The following is a 22,283-nucleotide window of genomic DNA, read 5'->3' on the forward strand; positions in this document are numbered from 1 at the left end:
ACCATCTGTGTGTGCTGTGATTTAATACATTTTAAGCACTATGGAAAACAGGGCTTTCTGATTGTGCTGCCCGGATATTTTTGTCAGAACCTAGTGCCATGGGAATGTGCAGTTTGATTGCCAATTAATGGTTTTTAAAATAAAGTTAAGGAGTTGTCCTAATTTTGTTTTCTATTCTAGATGAAGTCAGATACTTTGGGATCTGTGGAATCTCTAAGGACAGACAGCCTGAGTTTAAGTTGCTACCTAGCTGGGTTACTTTTCTGCTCTGGAAAATGTGGATAATAATAACATGTAGCAAAAATTTTGGCATGGGGATTAAAAGATATATGATCTATAAAACCCTTAGCACAGTGCCTAACATAAGCATTCAATAGTGTTTGTTATGGTTATTATTATTTAGTTCTTTATTAGTACTTAGTTTAAAAACTATATTTCCTGTCTTGAAAAATAGCTTTGTCATTCTGCCTTTTAATTTTGCTACCCTGTAAATCATTCCACTCTTTCTTATGGATAATTCTCCCATAATGTAGTTTAAATATTAATCTTCTCAAAGTGGTTAGGTACAGTTTCCACTAGTTACTTAGGAAATCAGTTGCATACTTATGGATAATTTGCTTCTGTGACAGAACAATTCAAATATTGGCTTATTTAAGAGTTTTAGGCAAAACAGTGTCACTGGTTTAGACTCTGGTCCCTTCTTCTTACCTGATTATTGACCAAAGGCCATTTGTAAAAAGTAATTTATGGTAATCTTAGGGTTAATAGTGTATCCAAAATCCTAGTGAGAATCTTTTGTCTAAGAGAAAAGACATTACTGTTCATGCAAAATATTTTCCAAGAGAAAAGTGCTTGACTGTTTATGGCTTTATTTGGGCACTGTCCCTTAATAATTTCTATTGAGCATCTACTCTTCCTGAGACATCATGCTAGGTGCCAGAGATAGAGAATAGTCATATTATTATTGGGCTTCCCTGATGGCTCAAACAGTAAAGAATCCACCTGCAATGTAAGAGACCTGGGTTCAATCCCTGGGTCAGGAAGATCCTCTGGAGGAAGGCATGGCAACCCACTCCAGTATTCTTGCCTGGAGAATCCCATGGACAGAGGAGCCTGGTGAGCCACAGTCCATGAGGTCACCAAGAGTCAGACACGACTGAGCAACTAAACACACAGCCTTATTATTATTAGGAGGAGGAGTAATATCTTTATTAGTGTGAACTATTTGTAATCCTTTATCCCCTCTCGTGGTGTTCCATCTATGAGAAGAAAGCTTCACCAGTGTAAAACTTCTGAAAGTTCTCCTTTCTCTCACACTCTTCTATTCAGAGAGGGGAGAGAGGACAAGTAATTTAACTCGACAGAAGAATTTAGAAAGAGAAATTAATCTTGTCTATCTCAGCAACTTCCTCTTGTCTTCTCCATTTTTGTTGCTTCTCCATTTTAGACTCACAAATGCTACTGTGTTCCTCCATGCTACACGTTTTACGTGAACAGTCCCCACTCTTGCAGAAGGAAGCCAACACTGCCTGCTGATTGGGTGGGTTACTCTGGCTGACCCTGGTGTTTACTCTGGAAACCACTTGTCTGCAGATATAAGCCACCTTCTAGAATATCACCATTATTAGTAATAAAGATGATATCCTCCTTTTTCATGTCCTTTGCTATCTTATTTATCAAAACAATCAGAACTCAGGTAGGAAAGAGGGTGTTATTTACTGAGTCCCAGAATATCTTAATTTTTAAAAGTTAATGTAGACTCATAAACCTTTACCAAGTAAGTAGAAATTAAACACTTATTGTAAAACAGCAATGCTTTGATAGTATAAGAGATGTGAAACAAGCTTGCCTTTATGTCATTTGGCATCACTTTAGGAAAATAAGATACTAATATAAGATAAGTAACTTAACAAAACAATGTTATATATGAGACCAAAAGCTAAATTGTATTTTACAGTCAATAAATATGATTGAATGCAGAAAGGGAAAGTTAATTTGTTATTGGGTGAATAAAAGAAAAGTTTTCATCATGCATTTGGGTCTTGATTTGGATTTTTGGGGAAATACAAAATTTAAATGGATAGAGATTAAAGGAAATTTCTACAAAGGGTGCATGCCATCATAAGGGTATCAGAGACAAAAAATAATAATAGTTACTATTTATTGAGCACTATCGATAGACCCTTATTTATGTATCTCATTTAAAATTCCTAACAGTCCTACAAGGATGCTGTTGTTGTTGAAGTCTTACAAGGATAGGTAACTATGATAATATATCAACTTTAGAGGTTTTGAGCCTTACAAGATTGATTTGCTCCAATGTCACTCTGCTGTCAGTGATGAATTTGAATTCAGCAAGGCTGAATCCTAGAATCAGAAATTCTAGCCCCCAAGGGTATGCCTCACAGAAAGTAATACTTATGCAAATCACTAAATAGTCCATGGGAACAAGTGAGGACGAGTGGTAAAATCATGTATGGTTATTCTGGGATACAGGCAGAGGAGCTTAAATTTGACCTTAAACTGAACTGGGATATATTAAAGTTTCTTAATTAGAAAAGTAGCATGAGAGAATAATAGTTTTGTGGGAAGATTGAGTTGCAATGTGGGAGAATCACAATAGTTTTCAGACCACAATCAAGTTTGTGAAAATTATTGTATTGCACAGTATTTCAATAAAGTGGTCTACAGACTGACCATAATGGCTAAATGAATTACCAGAGGAATAAATCCACCATTTTGGCTAACTTTGATATTTCTTTTTCTTACATAGTGATAGTGGTTGACATTTATTGAGTGCCTAGGATATACCAATGATTTTTAAGTGCTTTTCATGTATTAATTCATTTAATACTTGTGATAACTCCATGAGGTATTATTATTATTACTCCCATTTCACACATGAATAAGCTGAGGCAAGAGACATATTAAGTAATTTCCCCAAGGACAGATATACTCTTATCTAGTAAAAAGACTGGTATTATAAACCCAGGCATTCTGGTTCAGAAATTTGTATTCTTACCTACCACTCTGCTATCTCTTCTATGCTCCACTGACTCTAATCTGTACAGGTTACATTCATAACCTGTCTTAGGTGTAAAGCATCTAATTATCCTGGGGCTTCACTGGTGGCTCAGTGGTAAAGAATCCACTTGTCAATGCTGGAGATGTGGGTTCAATCCCTGGGTTGGGAAGATCCCCTGGAGAAGGAAATGGCAATCTACTCCAGTATTCTTGCTTGGGAAATCCCATGGCCAGAGATGCCTGGTGGTCTACAGTCCATAGAGTAGCAAGAGAGTTGGGCATGACTGAGACTAAACAAAAACAAAATCTAATTATCCTAAGTCAGCATTTCCCAATGATTGAGTCACAGAATGTCAACAAGCATCACTTGAAGAAAAGGGTTTCGGGCAAATATGATTGGAACACACTAGATTAAATGCAGTTCAGCAGTTTACCTTACCTCGGGACTGGTCAGAGCTCTAACCCTGCCAATCTGGGTGCCTTGTGAATTTCCACACTTTGGGAAATGCTAGTCTAAACTGTTATTTTCTCTAATATTTCTTCTGAATCATCTGAGCTATTAGGAAATCAGAAGACTTTTAAGATGGCGTAAACAAAAAGATATTTCAAAAAATAGTATTTAATTAATGTATCTTCAAAATAACTGTAATGATGTGTCTCATGGCCTCTTTAGGCTTTTTTGCTTCTATAGGAGTTTGGCTGTCAAGAGTTCAGAAATATTATATAATATCTGCAGAGCTCTACAGACTTACCAATTCCCATCAGATAGAAGAGAAAATCATGTTCATTTGGATTGGGAAAAGAGAGAGCAGGTATGTATTCATTTTATTCTCACTCTTGGTAATAATTTAATGATTGCCTTTTGCAGTGAAGCTGAACCTTTCCCACAGGTGTTATTTCATCCTCAGTCTAATTCTGGTCAAGTATTTGCTCAGCTTTTATACACATTTCTCCTTTTTAACCAAAAATAATTCAGAAATTGCAGTGTTTACAGCTATTCTATGACAGTCCTGGCCATCCAGAAAGCAAACATTCTTCAATCAATATGTCCTCCTAACTAAAATATAAGGTAATTCACACTATTTGAATCACAGAACATAGACCAAGGCAAAGGAATAATTTTCAGTGATGGAACAAAAGAAGACTGCAGTGGTTGATAACTATAAACAGGCCTGGCCTGAAAAGTAAATGGGTATTTTCCATTATGTAAATATTATATATACATATATTACATATATATATATTACATATATATGATATATTGCATATTATGCACACAGAGAAACACAAAGATATACCCAGGGCACTGCAAATTACTTCCTAAAAACCTAATCCATATTTTTCCTTTCAAAAGTTAAATTTAGAAAATACTCCAGAAAAACCAAAATTGCAGAGTCACTTACCATATCATGGTCTGAAACGGGTCCGAAACTGGTGACGAAGATGTCAGTCTTCACTTCAGTTACACGCTCTGATGAAGCAGGAAATTGGGACAGTGAATGTCTATCAACAGCCCTTATTAGATCTCACAACCATATACTCACACCCAAATGGGAAATTTATTGGCTTTGATTAGCTATTTCTAAAATTGCTCCACTGTGTAGTCCTGATAATTTACTGCTTACACATGAAATTTCACAGTGAATATTTTTCAATGGAGAAGGGAGCCTAAATATGCCACTCTGGGAGACAGATTTTATGGAGAGGTCAGATGATTCTTAATGGAGTCTGTAAGAATGGACACACTTTCCTGAATGATACCAAACCATTTCACGTTGTAATAAAAAATATGTTAGCATATGGGTATGATTTAAGCTTAACTATTCTTATACAGCTTGCCAGATTCTCCAGGTATTTAGGCTACACTTGGGATGTATATAGTGTACTGTAGCAAGCTTTATTAACGGTTTAAGGACTCAAGGGTGTGTTTTATAAATGATTTCTTTCTGGAATTAAATCATAAGTGGATTATCCAAATTACTCCCTGGGAAAAAAATCTGACAACCTATGCAAGTATCTTCAATTTTGAGGACAAGAAGCACATATTATGGTACAGCAAAGTTCATTTAATAGATTCCATTTCAAGCTCAATGTAATTTTATGTTAGTGGCTCTGAGGCATATATATCAACCAATAAAATGTATGTAGTTTGGTGACAACCCAACACAGATTTTTTTTTTTTAATGTTGCTTGTATAAAAGGAAACCTTTGTTGAGAGGTGAGAATGAAAAAGATGACTTTTTAATTTTCAACTTTAGCTCTGAGAAATAACAGTCCAGTATTTTAAACAATTCATTTCATTGATCAGGATATTTGTATCTTTGGTGTAGTATATTAAAAAGTTGACCTACTACATGCAATAATAATTTCGTTTGAAAATCAAAAATCTGATCCCCTAGCAATTCACTTGTAAAGAGTTAAACGTTCAGTATAAATTTGGCTTGTGGAAGTCATGTTATACACATAATGTGCATCTCAAATGATAGAATAATTTTGAGGTGAGATAGTCCCCTCCATAAACAATCCGTTATTTTTTAGGTTTTGTTCCCTACCCCCAAAATTTCATTGGCTCCAAAATGCTTAAATGAGCCTGCTGACATAATAATTATGTGGGGTTTACTGTTCAATGTTTCAAAATAAAGAACATAGCTTGAGACAAAGAGAATAGAGTTGTGGTTTTAGAACTCATTTCCAACCTCAGCTTTAACATCCAACACCCTGCAGCAGCCGCGGAGCTTAAGAAAATAGCTGTCAGCGCTGTCTCAGATGTTCTAACCACTTGCCTCTCACACCACGTTCCTCTTCTCACCTCTTCCAGCAGTCATTCCCCAATGCATACATCTCTCTCTCTACTGCACACTTTATTTCCATATATACATATATGGAAATATATATTTGTCTCTCTGTTATTTCTTAAGAGTCCAGCAAGAGCTCACACTTTATTAGAATGTCAGAATGACTTTCAATTAAAAATCGTAATACAATGAAAACATGCCATCTAGTCACAAAAGCTGGAGTTCATCTATTCATTGGGTTCATTTTCGTCCTTTCTCTTTCAAGATTTCCCTTTCTAGATCAAGTAAAACAACTCATTTTGTTCTTGAAGTTGAATTTCAGTTCTCTCCAGATTACAGGCTATAAGGTTTATGATGAATATCTTATGGCTTTGAGTGACACTTATGGAAGTAAGATTATTTCCTTTCTTTCATTTTATTTTTATGGCAGGGACCTATCATTAAATGCACACTTACTTGGGGAAATACGTGTCCCTGTTTTTATACTTGCAAGGGCTTTGTGGCATGGGACAATTCTTTTGGTCTCTTTTATCAGTATTATCTATTTCAGGAGTGTGAGGAGAAAATAAATACTCCCCGAGGTAGCTAGCTTTTCAAATCTTGGCTTACCAGATGTTTTAGGGGCAACCAATATGCTTTTTTATTAAATGCTGAGGAGGATGTGGAGAAAAGGGAACCCTCCTACACTGTTGGTGGGAACATAAATTAGTGCAGCCACTATGGAGAACAGTATGGATATTCTGTAAAAAACTAAAAATAGAACTACCATATGATCCAGCAATCCAACTCTTGGGCATATATCCAGAGAAAATCATCATTTGAAAAGATATATGCACCCCAATGTTCACTGTAGCACTATGTACAATAGCCAGAACATGGAAGCAACCTAAATGTCCATCAACAGAGGAATGGATAGAAAACAAGTGGTACATATATACAATGGAATATTAGCCATAGAAAGAACAAAATAATGCCATTCACAGCAACATGGATGGAGCCAGAAATAATCATGCTGAGTGAAGTCAGTCAGAGAAAGACAAATATCATATGATACCACTTATATTGGAATCTAAAAAAAGAATACAAATGAACTTATCTACAAAACATAAATAAAGTTACAGATGTAGAAAACAAACATGGTTAACAGGGGGTAAGGAGGTATGGGCTGAATTGGGAGATTGGGATTGACATATACACACTACTATATATAAAACATAACTAATAAGATAACTGCTAAGTATTATATAGTACAGGGAACTCTACTCAATAGTCTGTAATGGCCTATATGAGAAAATAATCTAAAAAAGAATGGTATATGTCTATGCACAACTGATTCACTTTGCTGTATATTGGAAACTAACATAACATTATAAATCAACTATATGCCAATAAAATTTTTCTAAAATTCTGTTCTATCTATCATAAAATGCTCTGAAGAAGTGAACTTGCCAACTATACAGAATATTTCTCTCTGTTGTTTTTAGATTGTTAGCAGATGATTCCATCTGCAACCTGGGGGGAAGCAAGATAATCAGAAGACTCACTTTCTATACTTTCCCTTCTAATATAGCTCCCTTGTCACATGTTAAAGTAGTTTTCTTTTATTTGTCATCAGTGAATATATAGTGGGAAAAGAAATTACCATTGCTGTCAAACTGCTTATTATGTATGCTGCTGAAAGATATGTCTTGGACATTACCATGCTCATTTCTCTAAGAAACCATGTTTTAAATGAATGTGGTCAACATCATCTACCCCTGTGTTTCCAAAACTCACTTGGGAATGCTACTGTAAAACATTACAAAAGCTTTAGAATAAGCATAAGCCCAATATAACATATTATGTTGTTTACAAAAAAAAATTTAAGTCCATAAAATGGACTTATAAAAAAATAAGTCGATAATTTAAGTTGAGACGCTTCAGAAAAATATTTTTAAAATTTAAATACCCTGAAATATCACCATCCACATAAATTCACTGTTAATATCTTGATGTATTCCCTTATATAGTTTTTTCTATTCAAATATATACTTAATGATTATCCTCAAACCACATTCTCACTCAGTTGAGTACAATTTCAGTGGCAAAGAATAGAATCCTTTGACCAATCCTTTGACCAAAAGCGTCCTTCATTTCAGCTCACCAGGGAGTCCTTAAGTGGCATGTGAAGTCATTCTGCTTTAAGATAAACATTTTATAATCTAGAGTGCAAAGGTTCAAGCTAGAGGGTCATTGTGAAGGAACTTCAACCAAATTATAAATAGTGCCATGCTTAACTTGCTTTTTTGACAAAATAATGGTGGTTTGAAATCCAGTCCTCTTCAGATCAACCAGACTTAAATGGAAGATGCACTCATACTCATGTGTTTTGGCTGAGAGCTAAGGCAATTGTTGAGGAACCTTCTTTTTTCCAATTCTAGAAAAACTTTGTCATCTCCCCCCCTCCCCTCCAGCAAGAATTTTATATTTATACATATATATAAAATTTATTATTTAAGGAACAATAGAATTTAAATCACATGCTCTAATACCAGACTTTATTGACTTAGCATTAGACTCTGAAGTTATTAGAGATATCTAGAAAGTATTCAAGGCCTTTCTATGGATCACATGGGAAAAGTAAAGAATTTTATGCTTGAAATATTCTATTTGAGAGCACACAACATGAGGCAGGAACTTCTAATGAAGTTTAGCTAGGAAGATTACACACCTAACCAAAATTATACGTGAATGAACCTCTTATGTAATGAGAGGACTGTCTGCAAGTGGAAATCAATTAAAATAACTTGGTTGGAAGAAATGTTCAGAGACTAGATTAATCAGCAAGTAATTTTTTTTCCAATCCAGTATTTTTGTCACAATAATCCTCTGTCCAGTGTAAAATAATCAACAGATTATTTAGAATTAGTATAACTGTATAACAGTGTTCAAGTTTTCAAAGGATAAAGATGGAATAGAGTTATATAAAATGAAATTATGATGGTGGTTATTGTTACAGTGATTAAGGATATCTAAGACAGTACATCAGGGTAAATTAAGTTTATGATGATTAAAATCATTCTTTAAACAAGCACACCCTTCAAAGATATGTTTCACATACAACATATACATATTTTTATATTACATATATGTGCACACACATATATTCACAAACACACATATATGCATACACATATGTACATACACAGTTATAACCTCTGTAACAGCTAGACAGCACTAGATCTGTTTTTACTAGGGATTTCCTACAATGTTGATATCCTGCTGATAAGTATTGAAGTAACAGATGTTTTGAAGTGATAATTCAAAAAGATGATTAGCGCTTGAGGCAAAAATCAGAAAAGCAGTGTAGTATAGTAAGTAGTAAGCACATTGGATTAAGAGTCAAAACACTTGGATTTTAACTCGGATTTTCCTAGAGAACAAGCTATGTGATTTTAGGACAATCCTTTAATGTCTCTTAGACTATTTTATTACTTCTTCAGTGAAGAAATAATACATATACAGTCAACTCCATTCTATTGGAGTGAGAGTCAAATAGATGTATTTTCTGGGTACATTAATTTAGTCAACAAATGTTTATTGAGAGTTTTCTATGTGCTAGGAAGGCACTTGTCTAGATAACAGTTAATACACTGGTTAACAAAAGTGCAATTGTTCCTGTTCTTCTGCAGCATATCTCATAGTCTTAGGTAACACATATTTTAGGTAAAAAGCTTAGAAACATAGATAAACAGGTAGGTAGGTAGATAGACATAATTATATACATAGTTGTATATAAGCATATATGCACGAATTACACTAGTTAATGTCAGATCATTATAAATGCTCTGAAAGAAGAGATGGCATTTGACTTGTGACCTAGAAGGTGAGAAAAATTCAAGGATGAACAGATCCAGGCAAAGACATTTCAAGGAGAGGAAAGAATAAAGCAAAGATCTAAAGCATAAAAGAAAGAATAAAGCAAAGATGAGAATAAATGCTCTTTGTTTAAGAAAGTCCATGCATCTGGAACTTGGTGATGCTGATGATCATGGTATAAGATGGCACTCTAGAGGTAAGAGGGTCCACACTTAAAGAGCTCTTTATAGAAGCAGGTGACCTTTGTTCTAATGTAATAAGAAGCTTTGGGGTAATGAAGTGAAATAATGTTACTTGTGGTTTAAGAAGACAACTGATACTTTGTAAAGAGTGGATTGTAAGAGTGACTAATTTTTTTAAAAAATGGAAGAGGGAATCAATAGTGAAGAATTGTAGGTGGTATTTTGTTAGGGATTCCTATTACAACAATTTGTTTAATATGGCACTGGCCATATTTTCAATGGAAATGCTGCCTACAAAACCAATACAATATTGTAAAGTTAAAAAATTAAATTAAATTAAAACAGAAAACCAAATGAAAGATTTTAAGACCAGATGGTGCACAAAACCATTAGCTACTCAGAACTCTAAAGGAACTAGACCTTCAGAAAAAATATACACATTGCAAGGAGGTGTACTGTAGCATTCATCGCCTTGTAGACAATACTATGGCACCCCACTCCAGTACTCTTGCCTGGAAAATCCCATGGGCGGAGGAGCCTGGTAGGCTGCACTCCATGGAAAAAATAAAAATTAAAAAAAAAAAAAAAAAGAAATGCTGTCTACTAAGGAACTCAGAATAATAGGAACTCAGAATAACATTCACTGGACCCAGTTCTGTGTGCTTGTAACTTATGAAGGAGGTTTATTGCCTCCTTCAAGCTACTTTGCTGCTATTAATTCACAGAGGCAGTCACTACATGGGGTCTGAATTGGCTAGCATTAGTCATTATAATAAAGTATTTCTTAAAACCCCACTTTGAAACGGTCCTGTTTAGAAATTGAAAATATCTTGAGCTCACTACATAACCATCAATTTATACTCCTGCTGTCTATGGGGTCGCGCAGGTTCGGACACGACTGAAGCGACTTAGCAGCAGCAGCAGCAGCATTGGACAATGTTTCAGCTCCCTGCCAATCTGCCTGGAGCAGCGTTTTTGCTCCTTGTCCTTCGTTTCCATTCCCTTAACTCTTTACCATTTTCCCCTACCTGCTACTGTAGAGCCACTTAAAGTTGGTGATGCAACTGCTAAATCTGGATATGGAGTAGAAAATCCCATTTTGAAGTGTCTAGCCAATACCTGGTCCTTTTGTGTTTTCAGATTTCCTGAACTCAGATGATATAAGCATCTCCCAGGGAATAAAGGTAAAGCATATTACAGCAGACATTCATCTCTCCTCCACTGAAAATGTCCCTCCTTGGCTCCTTATATCATGGCATTTCTATTGGGAGAGGGCAAAGCTTTAGAAAAGGATGTGATTGCTGTATTGGAGAAATGGGTTTCTTTCAGTCTGTATAAGTCTTGATCAAAATTGCCTAATATGCAATAGCTTTGAGGCATCATACTTTATGTTCCCATTATAGAATTTTAATTATATGAGGATAATAATCTTGGAGGGATATGCCATCCACTTAGGACTCAGTTTTAAGTTTTTCAAAATGGCAGAGTCCGTGACTATGAACAAGAAGATTCTCAACTTGGAAACACTGCAAACACAATTTTTCAAATTCAGAACTCAAGTTCAGGCTGTAAAACACCGACCATCTAAAGAATATATTTATACACACACACACATACACACACATACATATATGAATATATATTGAATAGTTCACATTCATTCTAGTATCAAGAGAGGAAATGTTAAGTATATAAAAACGTCAAAAGTAACTGCACAAAATATAAACTGCAGTCGTTTACTAATAATTTGGCCTTTATAACCTGAGCATAGTCTCAGAGGCTACATTTTATCTTAGGAAGTGCTTGGCACAATGATCTATACACAAAAAGGAAAAATGGAAACAGGGAGTTTTAAAACATGCTAAAACATTCCTCTGGGCATCTCATTTGGATTCATTAGACAAGCTGGCTTCATGAGCTGACTGGATCTCTCAGCCAGTTAAGGTTAAAAGGTGTTCTCTGTTCATTTTAACAGTTCTTCTTGTGTCTTTGGTAACTGCTCTTCCTCTAAAGTTCAACTGAATTATGGACTGTCTAGATATAGTATTTCAGTGGAAATAGACTGCATTAAGCCAAAGTCTGAGCATCTGCTCCACACCTTGCATTAAAAGCACCAAAGCTATAGCAAATTCAAAAAGAAGAATTCTAGAGTGGAATTTCAAAAGTGAGTAAGAAAAGCTATTAATTGGTAAAGTAAGTGTATCAACAGCAATAACAAATACTGGAGAAGTCTAATATTTTAAATTGTTTTGGGGGTACTGTCAGTATTTTAGGATCTTTTTTATTGAAAGTGAATATATTGTGACATAATATCTTGTCCTCTAAATTTTTGAAATTCTGGCTTTTTAATATAAATACAAAATGTATGCTTTAAGTTAGGTAAACATGGATAAAATGGTTGCCTCTGATTTCAACATCACACAGCATATAAAAACATAAAAAAGATCATATGAATATCAGATTTCACCTTGAGATAAAGTCTAGTTACCTAAAGTTTATAAAGTTGCACAAAATTTCACAGAAGTTAATCTGATTTTTTTTCCCCTTAGAGCACGCTTTAGTGTTCCACCTTGAATTATTTTGACATAAAGAAACATAACCCAAGATGCCAAGTTAATTCCCCAAGGAGCCAATACCACTTTGCCAGCAGCACTCATATCCAGTCCAGTCTCCTTGCCTGGTGGGAGACACTTCTTATCTTAAAGCTGAGATCTCTTGCAATAATTAGGCTAAAGGAAGTCTAAAAGGTCTCATACAGGCATAAAAAAAATCAAAAATTGGGAAAATCAAGAAGATAAGAAGTATGCTTTGAGGCATAGATTGTTTATCAAATAGTATATCAGTGCTTAAATACCTTGAGAGAAAATCCCAGCCACATTCCAGTTATAAATACTCATCTAACTGATAGCTTCAATTAAGTAAAATCTAAAACAACGACAACAACCCAATTCTGTAACACAGGAAAAAGAAGAAAATCTTAACTAAATATGTTAAGTTTATAGTAGGAATAAATAAGTAGTTTTGCTGGTGGCTCAGTGGTAAAGAACCCGCCTGTAACTCAGGAGACGTGGCAGGAGCCTCAGGTTTGATTCCTAGGTCAGGAAGAGCCCCTCGAGTGGAAAATGGCAACCCACTTCAGTATTCTTGCCTGGAAAATTCCATGGACAGCCCATGGGGTTGCAAAAAAGTCAGACACGACTCAGTGATTAAACAACATCAGGAATAAAGTCAATTCTCTACCTACATCCCTACCTACCAATTTACTTCTCCCATCCATCTGGGTTTGTCACATGATGAGTACACATGGGTACTCTTTCACTGCAAAGAGAGACACAGCCTGTCTAAATGGTGGGGCAGAGAGGGCGGGAAAGATGTTACTGGAAGGACACTGCTTCTCCTTTAAAAACCTGAAAACTTTCTTCAGAATGCAGTTTTGGATCTTGGTTTCTTACCCCTACTCCTAGAGTGCAGGAAAAGCCAATGTGATAGTGGCTGAAATTGTGCCCAGATAGGTGTAATTGGTGTGTGGCGGGGGGAGCATCGTTTAATTTTTTAGAAAGTTGGAGAAAATTTAGGCTTCTTTAGTTTTAGATTCACAGCCAATAAGGAGAAACCTTGAGAAAGATTTCCTCAGAAGGTGTTTGGTTTGGTCTTGATTTAAAATGAAAAGAGGGATCTTAATTAATCAAGAAACACCTTAGCCTAGCCAGACTCGGAACACAGACGTCTCTCCCGTACCAGTTTCTCTAGTTGTTCTCCTCTGCTTCTCCAGCTCTCTCACTTTTCTCTATTCTTTCTGCTTATTTTCAATACCCTCTTTCAATACCTTCTTGCTCTCCTTTCTGCTCTAACCTTTCCTTTCTTATCTTGCTTTTTTTTTTTCTTTTTTCTGAATTTTATGTCCTCTCCTTCCTCAACCATTTTATTCTTTGGTGGTAACCATACTTTAGGCATGAGCCTTTCAAAAACATTCTTCAGTCCCTGGTTGCAAGGAAGAAGGAGCCCTCTCTACACCTTGCCCTCAAAGAAGGTAGTATTAGATGAGTATGAACTCAACAATCACTGACAATTTTTATTTTATTTTCTGGCTACAGACTATTTGAATTCAAGTTTATTTAAAGACTTCCTTTCTTAAATTTGTACTTAAAATATGAATTTACCAAATGTTTTTCTCTTTATGTCCCTGAATAGAGGATATTACTAGAATTCCACATACTATCATTTTTAGTGTTTTCTTTTTTAAATTAGCCTTCCAGGATATCATTTTTTACCTTGTCCTTAAATTTTTTTCCCCCTAAGGATTGCTCTTGACCGTGAAAAGATAGTCTTTTTTAAACAGTATTACAATAATTGCAAGCTCCTATCATCTGGATGAACCATGTTATATATTTGTTTCTTAATTTTTGGACCTAGGGTGTACATTTCCAAAGAGTAACGTTACACCTTTGGATGCTGTGTGTGTTTCTAAAAAACAGGTCATGATGAAGCTGCACGTACTAGAGTTTCTTACATTAGTCTCAAGTCTTAGCTTATCACATTTCTATATTTTATCAAGACATTCCGAACAAAATATCTCTGCCTTCTGCACAATGTTCTTATTTTTATAAAACCAGACTTTTATCATAATAAAGAAGACAGTGGGCTCCTTTCTCTTGCAAGAAAAGATTATTCCAGCTGTGATCATGAACCTACTATGAGGAAATTTTTACCCCCTTCATAAGCTAATGATAATCTTTCAAGTATTGCCTCTACATAGTTTTTGTATTGAAAAGCAAATGAATCATGTAAAAAATTGATTTTTATACTGGAGAGCTACTAGAATGCATGTTAAACTTAGCTTACCAGAAATCTATGGTAAAGACATAGAATTAAATAATTCTGTAGAAATGTATGTAATAGATAATTTCAATTTATAGCATCCAAATATCATGCATGATGTTAACATTTTTTCTCTAATTCTATAGCTGATTATGTTTATAAAATATCTAAAAACTGTGTTTAATATCTAAGGCTGTATTTTTCTAAAGACAGATGAACATTCTCAAAATGTACTTAAACAAGTAAATGGCTCTGGAGATAGGGTAATAAACACATCCCATTATATCCCTTAAAACTGAAAAGGCACTCCAAAAAATGACAAAAATTAAGTTAGTTAGTATTAAAACTTTTTCATAAATCTCAAATCCATCAGATTTAATTGCAGTATGTTTTAGAATGACACATAAAATAGAAATAGAGGAAATTATTTAGGCTACTTTTAAATTTGTTTTCATGTCTAGCATAACCTCAAAATCACCATTTCCAGAAATCACAAATATCAGAAAATCCTTTTTAAAAAGAATAAAGCAGGCCCATTTTAAAACTTTTTCCTGAGCCCTTGAATCCTCTACTATGGTAGAGGACATTATATTCACTTCAATTAAAAAGAATATATCTTATCTATATTTAGCCTACCATTACTCTGTTCTTTACATAACTATTTTTGTTATTCTGAGGGGGTTAAATATATAATATATTAGATTCCATGAAAATTGCTGCCTGAATTAATGTAATTGCTTCTGTATGATAAATTCACTATTATCTTGAGTCTTGAAAGAGTAGCTTTTCAACTCATTCTGAGTCTGTATTATATATTTTCAAGGTTTGTGGCTCTCCAAGACTTAGGTATACATATGAGGAGTAGGTGAAATGCTTCCTACTTACATGATATTTGATTAAAGAATTAACATACACATTTATTAAAGTTATTATACATAATTAAATTTAAATGAGCAGTCATGGATGTGTTATCTGTACTCCAAATAACAATACGACCACATAGCTGATTATTAAAGAAGGTGTGTGTGTGTGTATGTGTGTGTGTGTGTAAAATTGTTTAACAAACTTAAAACAATGCACAGAACTTAAAAGAGGATACTCACATTCACATGTTAAAGTATTAAACTCAATTTCCTAAACTAGAATGAAGATAAGATTTTCTAGATATATTATAAAATTCTAAAGATTTTCTATGGATTGATATGGAGAAGGAAGATGAATAAGTAAAGAAATCAGATGCATGCCCATTCGTAAAAGTTATTATCACTATTCTGACTTTCTTTTTGTCCGTTCCTCCCCTACCTGCAGTCTTTGCAATTTATTTCAAATTTTATAAACTAAGAACAATTTTCCTGAAACCACTCTAGATGTTTAGATATACACAGATTTTATATTAATACAGCACACAGACATTTATGCACTCTGTTTTGTGACTGATACATTTTATTCCTTAATACTTTTTCAAAGAACTTAGTAAGGGGAAACCAAGTGGAATACAACAAACCTGGAGGAATTTGTATAGCATGTCCTAGAACGAATGCTTGAGATTGATAGGAAAGGACGTCTGGTAAGATCTTTGACATATTTCTGAATTGCGCCTTTGACAAAGGAGTTTCCGTTAAACCTCTGAGACATTAATGGCATTTGGCGGCCTCAAAGCAGACCTACGACCCATACCCCTGTGATCACACTACCTAAAGTATTAAAATGAAGATTCTAAATTCATGATACCATTCTGTTTTAAAACCACAAATTGAATTCTTAAGCTTCTTATTCTTTGCATATCTTTACTGTCTAGATGGAGAACAGATGAATTTCTTAAAACTGCCATTTCATAGTAATTTAAATATTGCTATTCAATAGTTTCAACAAATGCTCTGGAGAAAGTACAGCATAAGTTATAGTTGGGAGTCATACATTCTAACCTTAGTTTCTTATGTGACTTTGAACAGTAATTCATTTCTTTGCCTCATTTGTTTTACTCTGAGATCAATATTTTGTTTTGACTTCATTATTCTTTGCTTAACTAAATAAGATAGGTTGGTTACCTAATTCAAAGGCTATTTAAATAAGTGTGTAATGTCTTGTACTCTTTGCTTTTATTGTTATAAATATTGTATTATTAAGTGCTATCTTCTTCCTGAGTAGAAATTCATTAGTAAACCAATTAACTGGTATACAAAGAAAAATAAATTTTTACTATAGAAAATTACAGTTTAAATGCACCGAGATAAAAAATACTACCATCTATCTCATTCACCTTTTGTCCCAGAGATGGGGTTAATCTAACACAAAATAGTGGATCCGTCTGTAATATTCCACAAGAAATGTTTACAGCAACAGATTCAGAGATATTTTAATTGAATCCAATGCAAACAAAGCAAGGCGGAATGAAATAGCAGTGCAGTCTTTGGGCTGGAAGGGAGACTATTACCCGCCTTTCTCCCTTGTAAAATCAAATCATACTTGCAAAAGATTATGAATGTCAAGTAAATGTAACATTACTTTCATGACATTATGAGAAGTTTGAATTGCCTTTTATCACGTTGGGTATGTGCATGGGATGACCATGGAAAATTGAATTAACATTGGGCAATCTATTGAAAATAGGATGAGTCATTACACTACATGCTGTCACTCTTCTTACTTTACCATGTAGAGGGAAGCAATGCTTTAATAGTAAAGTTTAGTATTGTTCTCTAAAATAAAACACAATGATGCTACTCACCTCCTAATCCCGGTCTCAGGCGATTGTCATAACCATCTAGGAGTCGGTCCAAAATCCTGGTGAAGACAGTGGTGTTGTCTTTAAGTTCATCTTGTAATGAGGGTTGTCCATAGCTGAAATATCAGAGGCAATAGCTAAATTGTACATTTCAACTAAAACCTTTTTCCAAATAAAGCCTTCCGCAATTTTTTCAACTTCCTTTCTATTGAGTCTTAATTTGAAAATTCCTTCTGGTAAAGTAAAAAAAAAAAAAATCATAGCTTAATTCTTAACATTTTCTTATATTTGTTCTCATAGATGATCTGCTCTATATTCTAATATTTCTAACTATGGAAGGAAAATTAGAGGACCTGAGTTGTCTCTTTACCTTTATAATGCTCAGTGTGTGTACAAAGTTGTAATGCATGTTTTCTCTGGGCAAGCAAGAACATTAATGCACACTACTAAAAAACCGAAATCTGGGAAACTTCTTCCCAAATTAAAAAAATGTATTTATGAGCTACCAAAATAATTAATAGCTCTGTTTTCATTTAATATGTAGCATAATCCTAAAGTTGCATCTACCAACATCCCTCCCTTCGTCCACTTCCTATGTTTCTTTTGTGGTTTTTTACATTCTTTAAGGTGTTTAAATGAGAAAAATAGATAGAACTTGTTACTTATGATAATAATTTGTTCACATCAGTGTATAATTTCTATTTCCATTAAGGTTTATGAACCAATAAACCAAAACTTTTTATAATTTGTCTATTCAAACCTCTAATTAATTGAATTTTTGTCCTTGTTGGTCTTAGAAGTAAAATATACCTTGGAAAAGGTAAGAGCCAATATTCTTAACTTATGGTTTTACTAAGCAATAATGCAGGATTACTGTTTTAAGAAAGCACAGCTATTTGTGAGCAGAGTTTGAACTAGAATCCAGTTTTCTTTAACTTTTAGTCTAAAACATTATTTTCATTCTTCTATATCAGAGTAATTATTTCAGTTTAATTCTTTCTATGTGAATATCTAGTTTTTAATCCCTTATCATTACTAGTCTTTGAATTTTGATCATGTAATAATCACAGTTCAAATATTGTATATTTATTGTATCAATCACATTATTATCTATGCTCTTTAAGTCATATTTTATGTAATGATTAAGATGACACTTCCAAAATCCTTTGGGAGAAGAGTCTTCTATTTTAGGATAGATCACACTTACGGATACATTTCATTGATAGCTCTGACCTTGAGAAAAAATGAATATAGAGTGTAAACTAAAAAACTGACATAAAAATATCACTCTCATACTTTCTACGTAATATGCTTTTGGTTTCTTACTTGTGTATTTATATTACTGATCAATCTAAGAAAAATAGTAACAGTTGAAACCAAAATTCACTTATTTGACAAAAGCAAGAAATATAATCAAGTATCAATTAAAAAACAAACACTGTTGTTTAGGTAATTAATGTTATATTGGTAAAATGCAAAACTTTTCTGATAAAATTTTAATTAGCTATTATAGCTAAAATCTATTCATGAATATGAAATATATTAAATGTGCCTCTTTGAAACAGTTTTACAGTATCATAAATTCAACATTAATACCATATAGATTGAGGGTTTACTCTCTTTTTGCAAAGTTAAAGATCTTCCTGGTTTCTGAAATCAAATTTTCAACAAGCTCTGTGTCTTCTAGGATGTCTCACTAGCAGATGACAGCAGTAAAGCAAAAATAGTTTTCTGAAGGCAATTATTTTTAAAAACTCATTGTCACAAAACCTACTGCCATGCATGCATCTTTCAAGGATACTAGAAGGTCATCTTGATAAAGGTAGAGAAGAAATGCTAGCACACTTTGAGTTGTGAATAGGGCCTGATCAAGTATTCTAAGGAAGAAGCACTAAAATAAGAAGGGGGGAAATGATGAGGTGAAGTGACATGACAGAGCATATTAGATTATTGCTAATATGATTCCCCTAAAATGGAGTGGTCTATTACCTTTACCTGCATTTCCTTTGTTTTTATAGCGTATCTCAAATTCAGGAAAGGCTTTTCTCCCCCTGGTTTGATTTTATAAATGTTGTTCTCACCAGTTGTTTGCATTGGAATACAAATGCCAAAAGAGTCTTTTCCCTCCCTCCCAGCAAACCATTTCTGCTCTGCCAACTGGAATGATAATCATTCTTTTATGTGATTTTCTTAATCAGGTTATGCTTCATCTTTAATTCTCATTTACTATGTAATTGTCAGAGAATAAGCCTAAGATAAAGATCAAGATTATTTATTTGCTATTAAACACTCATGCCAATGTACTGTCTCCTAAACTGAATATATAATTTATAATTTGTAGAGAAATGTCAGATACAGTACTTGATTTTGATTCCGTATGAGCCACTATATAATAAAAAACTGTGCACTAACTCCATCTACAGGTCATCACAATAGTAACACTTCATATAATTTTTCAAAAGCAGTGAGGAACCTTTTACTCCTCAGATTAAGAGTATATGACAATAATGCATTTCCTGTTCATCTGGCAGTCATTATTCACCATGCACAATAACAAACATTAAAAATGGACAACCCAATTGAAAAAAATCCTCTTAAGTCCTTATATTTCCAGACTATTCCATCTCTCTGCCTTAACTTGTAAGGGTTCACTTTTCATTACATTATGGAGAATCTTGGATTTTTATAGTATGGCTAAGACTTTGGCCACAGGAATAGATTACACTAGAAATATAAAAGCAGATAAAGGAGACTCTGAAATACTTGGTCATTTATATCTTTGCTATTATAATGTATCTATATGCTTGATGGGATCATTAGCTAATATTTTGAATATAGTTAATCATATTATTACATTTTTCTCATAACTTGTATCCACAGTAAACTTAAATAGAGAAGTTCAGTTTTATCTTCTGTTCTTAAATGTGTCTAGTATACTCTACTTCTATTAGTTATATAAGTAATAGATTCAAAACAAAATGCACATGCATTTATAAAAATTATAACATTCAAATTAAAAATATTATTCTAAAGTTTCTCCTTGCACATAGTCAGAAGTTACTCTATGATCTTGGCAACTAGTTAGAAATTTTCTTGTTGGAAAACCAACTTACATAGTATGCAGATATTAATTGGGGTAACTTTTTTTATGAATTAGGAAACTGCATGTTTTGTTCGGTTACAACTGAGCAGTGAAAAGTTCAATTTAAGAATTAAATGGTGAATTAACACATTCCTTAACAAAAGCGTGTTAAGTGTTTTCTGACTAACATGCAAATAAGATGATTATTTTTTCATACTGTTCCACTTTATTAGCTGGAATTTTATTGCAGTTAAGTTTTTTTAATTCCCTTAGTCATGAATTTATCCAAGGTTAATTTTCTTCACTCTGAAAGAATAAATGAAAAGTTACAGAAATTCTCATGCAGATTTAAAATAAAGGGTCCCCACCTTCTTCCAGTCAATGTGCTCAGAAAGAGGGTCCAGGCCCAAAGGTAGTCAGAGAGACCCGGACTTTTCTTCATTGCGGGCTTGTGCAGCTGAAAAGTAGAACAAGTAGAGATCAATGTCTCTTGCAAGAAACATCAGGTTATAACCACTAGGGCTGACTGAGGCAGTTCAGATAAATGCTTTGAAGTCAGGAAATGACCTCACTGGGATATGACACCTCATTGGAAGCAATGGAAACCTGGACCATCCATTCTCCACTTTCCCTTCCATTTCTCCATTCAGAAATAAAAGTGTCTTAATTTCTCCTGTAAAAGAATACAAGTTGAAATGCTCTCAGGTGATAATATTGCTCAACATAAAATTGTGAGTTGTTTTTTTCTATAGGCTTTATATTTCCAGTATAGTTTGAATTACTTTCCTCTTGTTTATCATCTGATAAATTTGACCTTTCTGATTTGAGTTCCCACAACTGCACTGTGCATAAAAATCTTCAGCTGGTGTCTACCACAGAGAGAGCATGTCTGGGGGCTGTGATGGGGTAGGTTAGTACGCTATGATGACTGAATTCATCTTGGGGTTCTGGATACACCTTGATTTCAGAAGCAACTGCTATTTATCTTAAAAAAAAAAATCATGAGATACACTGTTGAATCCTGAAGTCGTGCTTGTAATTCTCTGCCTGTGATTGCCTTGTTAAATATGCTCACTAATGCTTCTGCGGGGCTAAAGGACACACTTTATAGTCAGTCCATGTGCTGGTCTCTCACACACAAACCACACTCACATAAATGCACACAAACATGCCTACACATATCTTTTAAGCCCTCTTGGATTCTGCCGGGTTGCTGCTAGAAAATGTTTCATCTCAAACAGATGGAAACTGGAGTGCTTTGCTTTGCATGAATAAGGGAATCTTTTTTTCCCTCTTAGGTAAAGTGCAATCAATCACCGTCTGATTGCTGAATTTAGACTTGGTAGTGGGATGCTGGAGGAATGGAGGAGTCTGGAAAGCTTAGAGAATTTTTAAAATTATAATCTATTTGTGCAGTTAGTTTTTAAAAATAAGTGCAGTACCTGGAGAAGGAGAAGATATGGTAACACTTTACTTGAATGTGCTATAATTGATTCCAGTTATGAAAATGTTCAAGGTAAAATTTGTTAGCACTTCCCTGAACCCCTCAGGAGGGTCCGTGATTAATGGATTGCAAGTCTTTTAAAGCATATTTTTTATGAGACACTCTATAGTTTAATGTGGTATGCCTTTAAATACATCTACACAAATGCTTTCCGCACTCTCTGGGATCATTTATATCAGTAAAAATCATTCCAAATGGCAATGTAAGCAATGAAACATAATTAAGGTGCTTAGAGTGGACAGACTAGATCTAGAGATAAGAACTGTGAGATTCATAGTTTTTCCCTAAACTAGTG

At 34.1% G+C, this 22,283-nt stretch overlaps 1 protein-coding gene across 2 annotated transcripts in view; it reads right to left on the reverse strand.

Moving 5' to 3' along the window:
- Positions 1-22,283, reverse strand: part of GABRA1 (gamma-aminobutyric acid type A receptor subunit alpha1) — a 59,333-nt gene that overhangs the window by 35,612 nt on the left and 1,438 nt on the right. For both annotated transcript variants that reach the window (XM_006062399.4, XM_025292285.3), the window contains exons 2-4: positions 20,853-20,941; positions 17,406-17,518; positions 4,428-4,495 (exon numbers count right to left, since the gene is read on the reverse strand). In XM_006062399.4, coding sequence (XP_006062461.1) covers positions 4,428-4,495; positions 17,406-17,518; positions 20,853-20,926 — 255 coding nt within the window. In that variant the 5' untranslated portion in view covers positions 20,927-20,941. The remainder of the gene's footprint in view (positions 1-4,427; positions 4,496-17,405; positions 17,519-20,852; positions 20,942-22,283) is intronic.

This window comes from Bubalus bubalis, chromosome 9 (assembly GCF_019923935.1).
Source record: "Bubalus bubalis isolate 160015118507 breed Murrah chromosome 9, NDDB_SH_1, whole genome shotgun sequence".
NCBI lineage: Eukaryota > Metazoa > Chordata > Mammalia > Artiodactyla > Bovidae > Bubalus > Bubalus bubalis.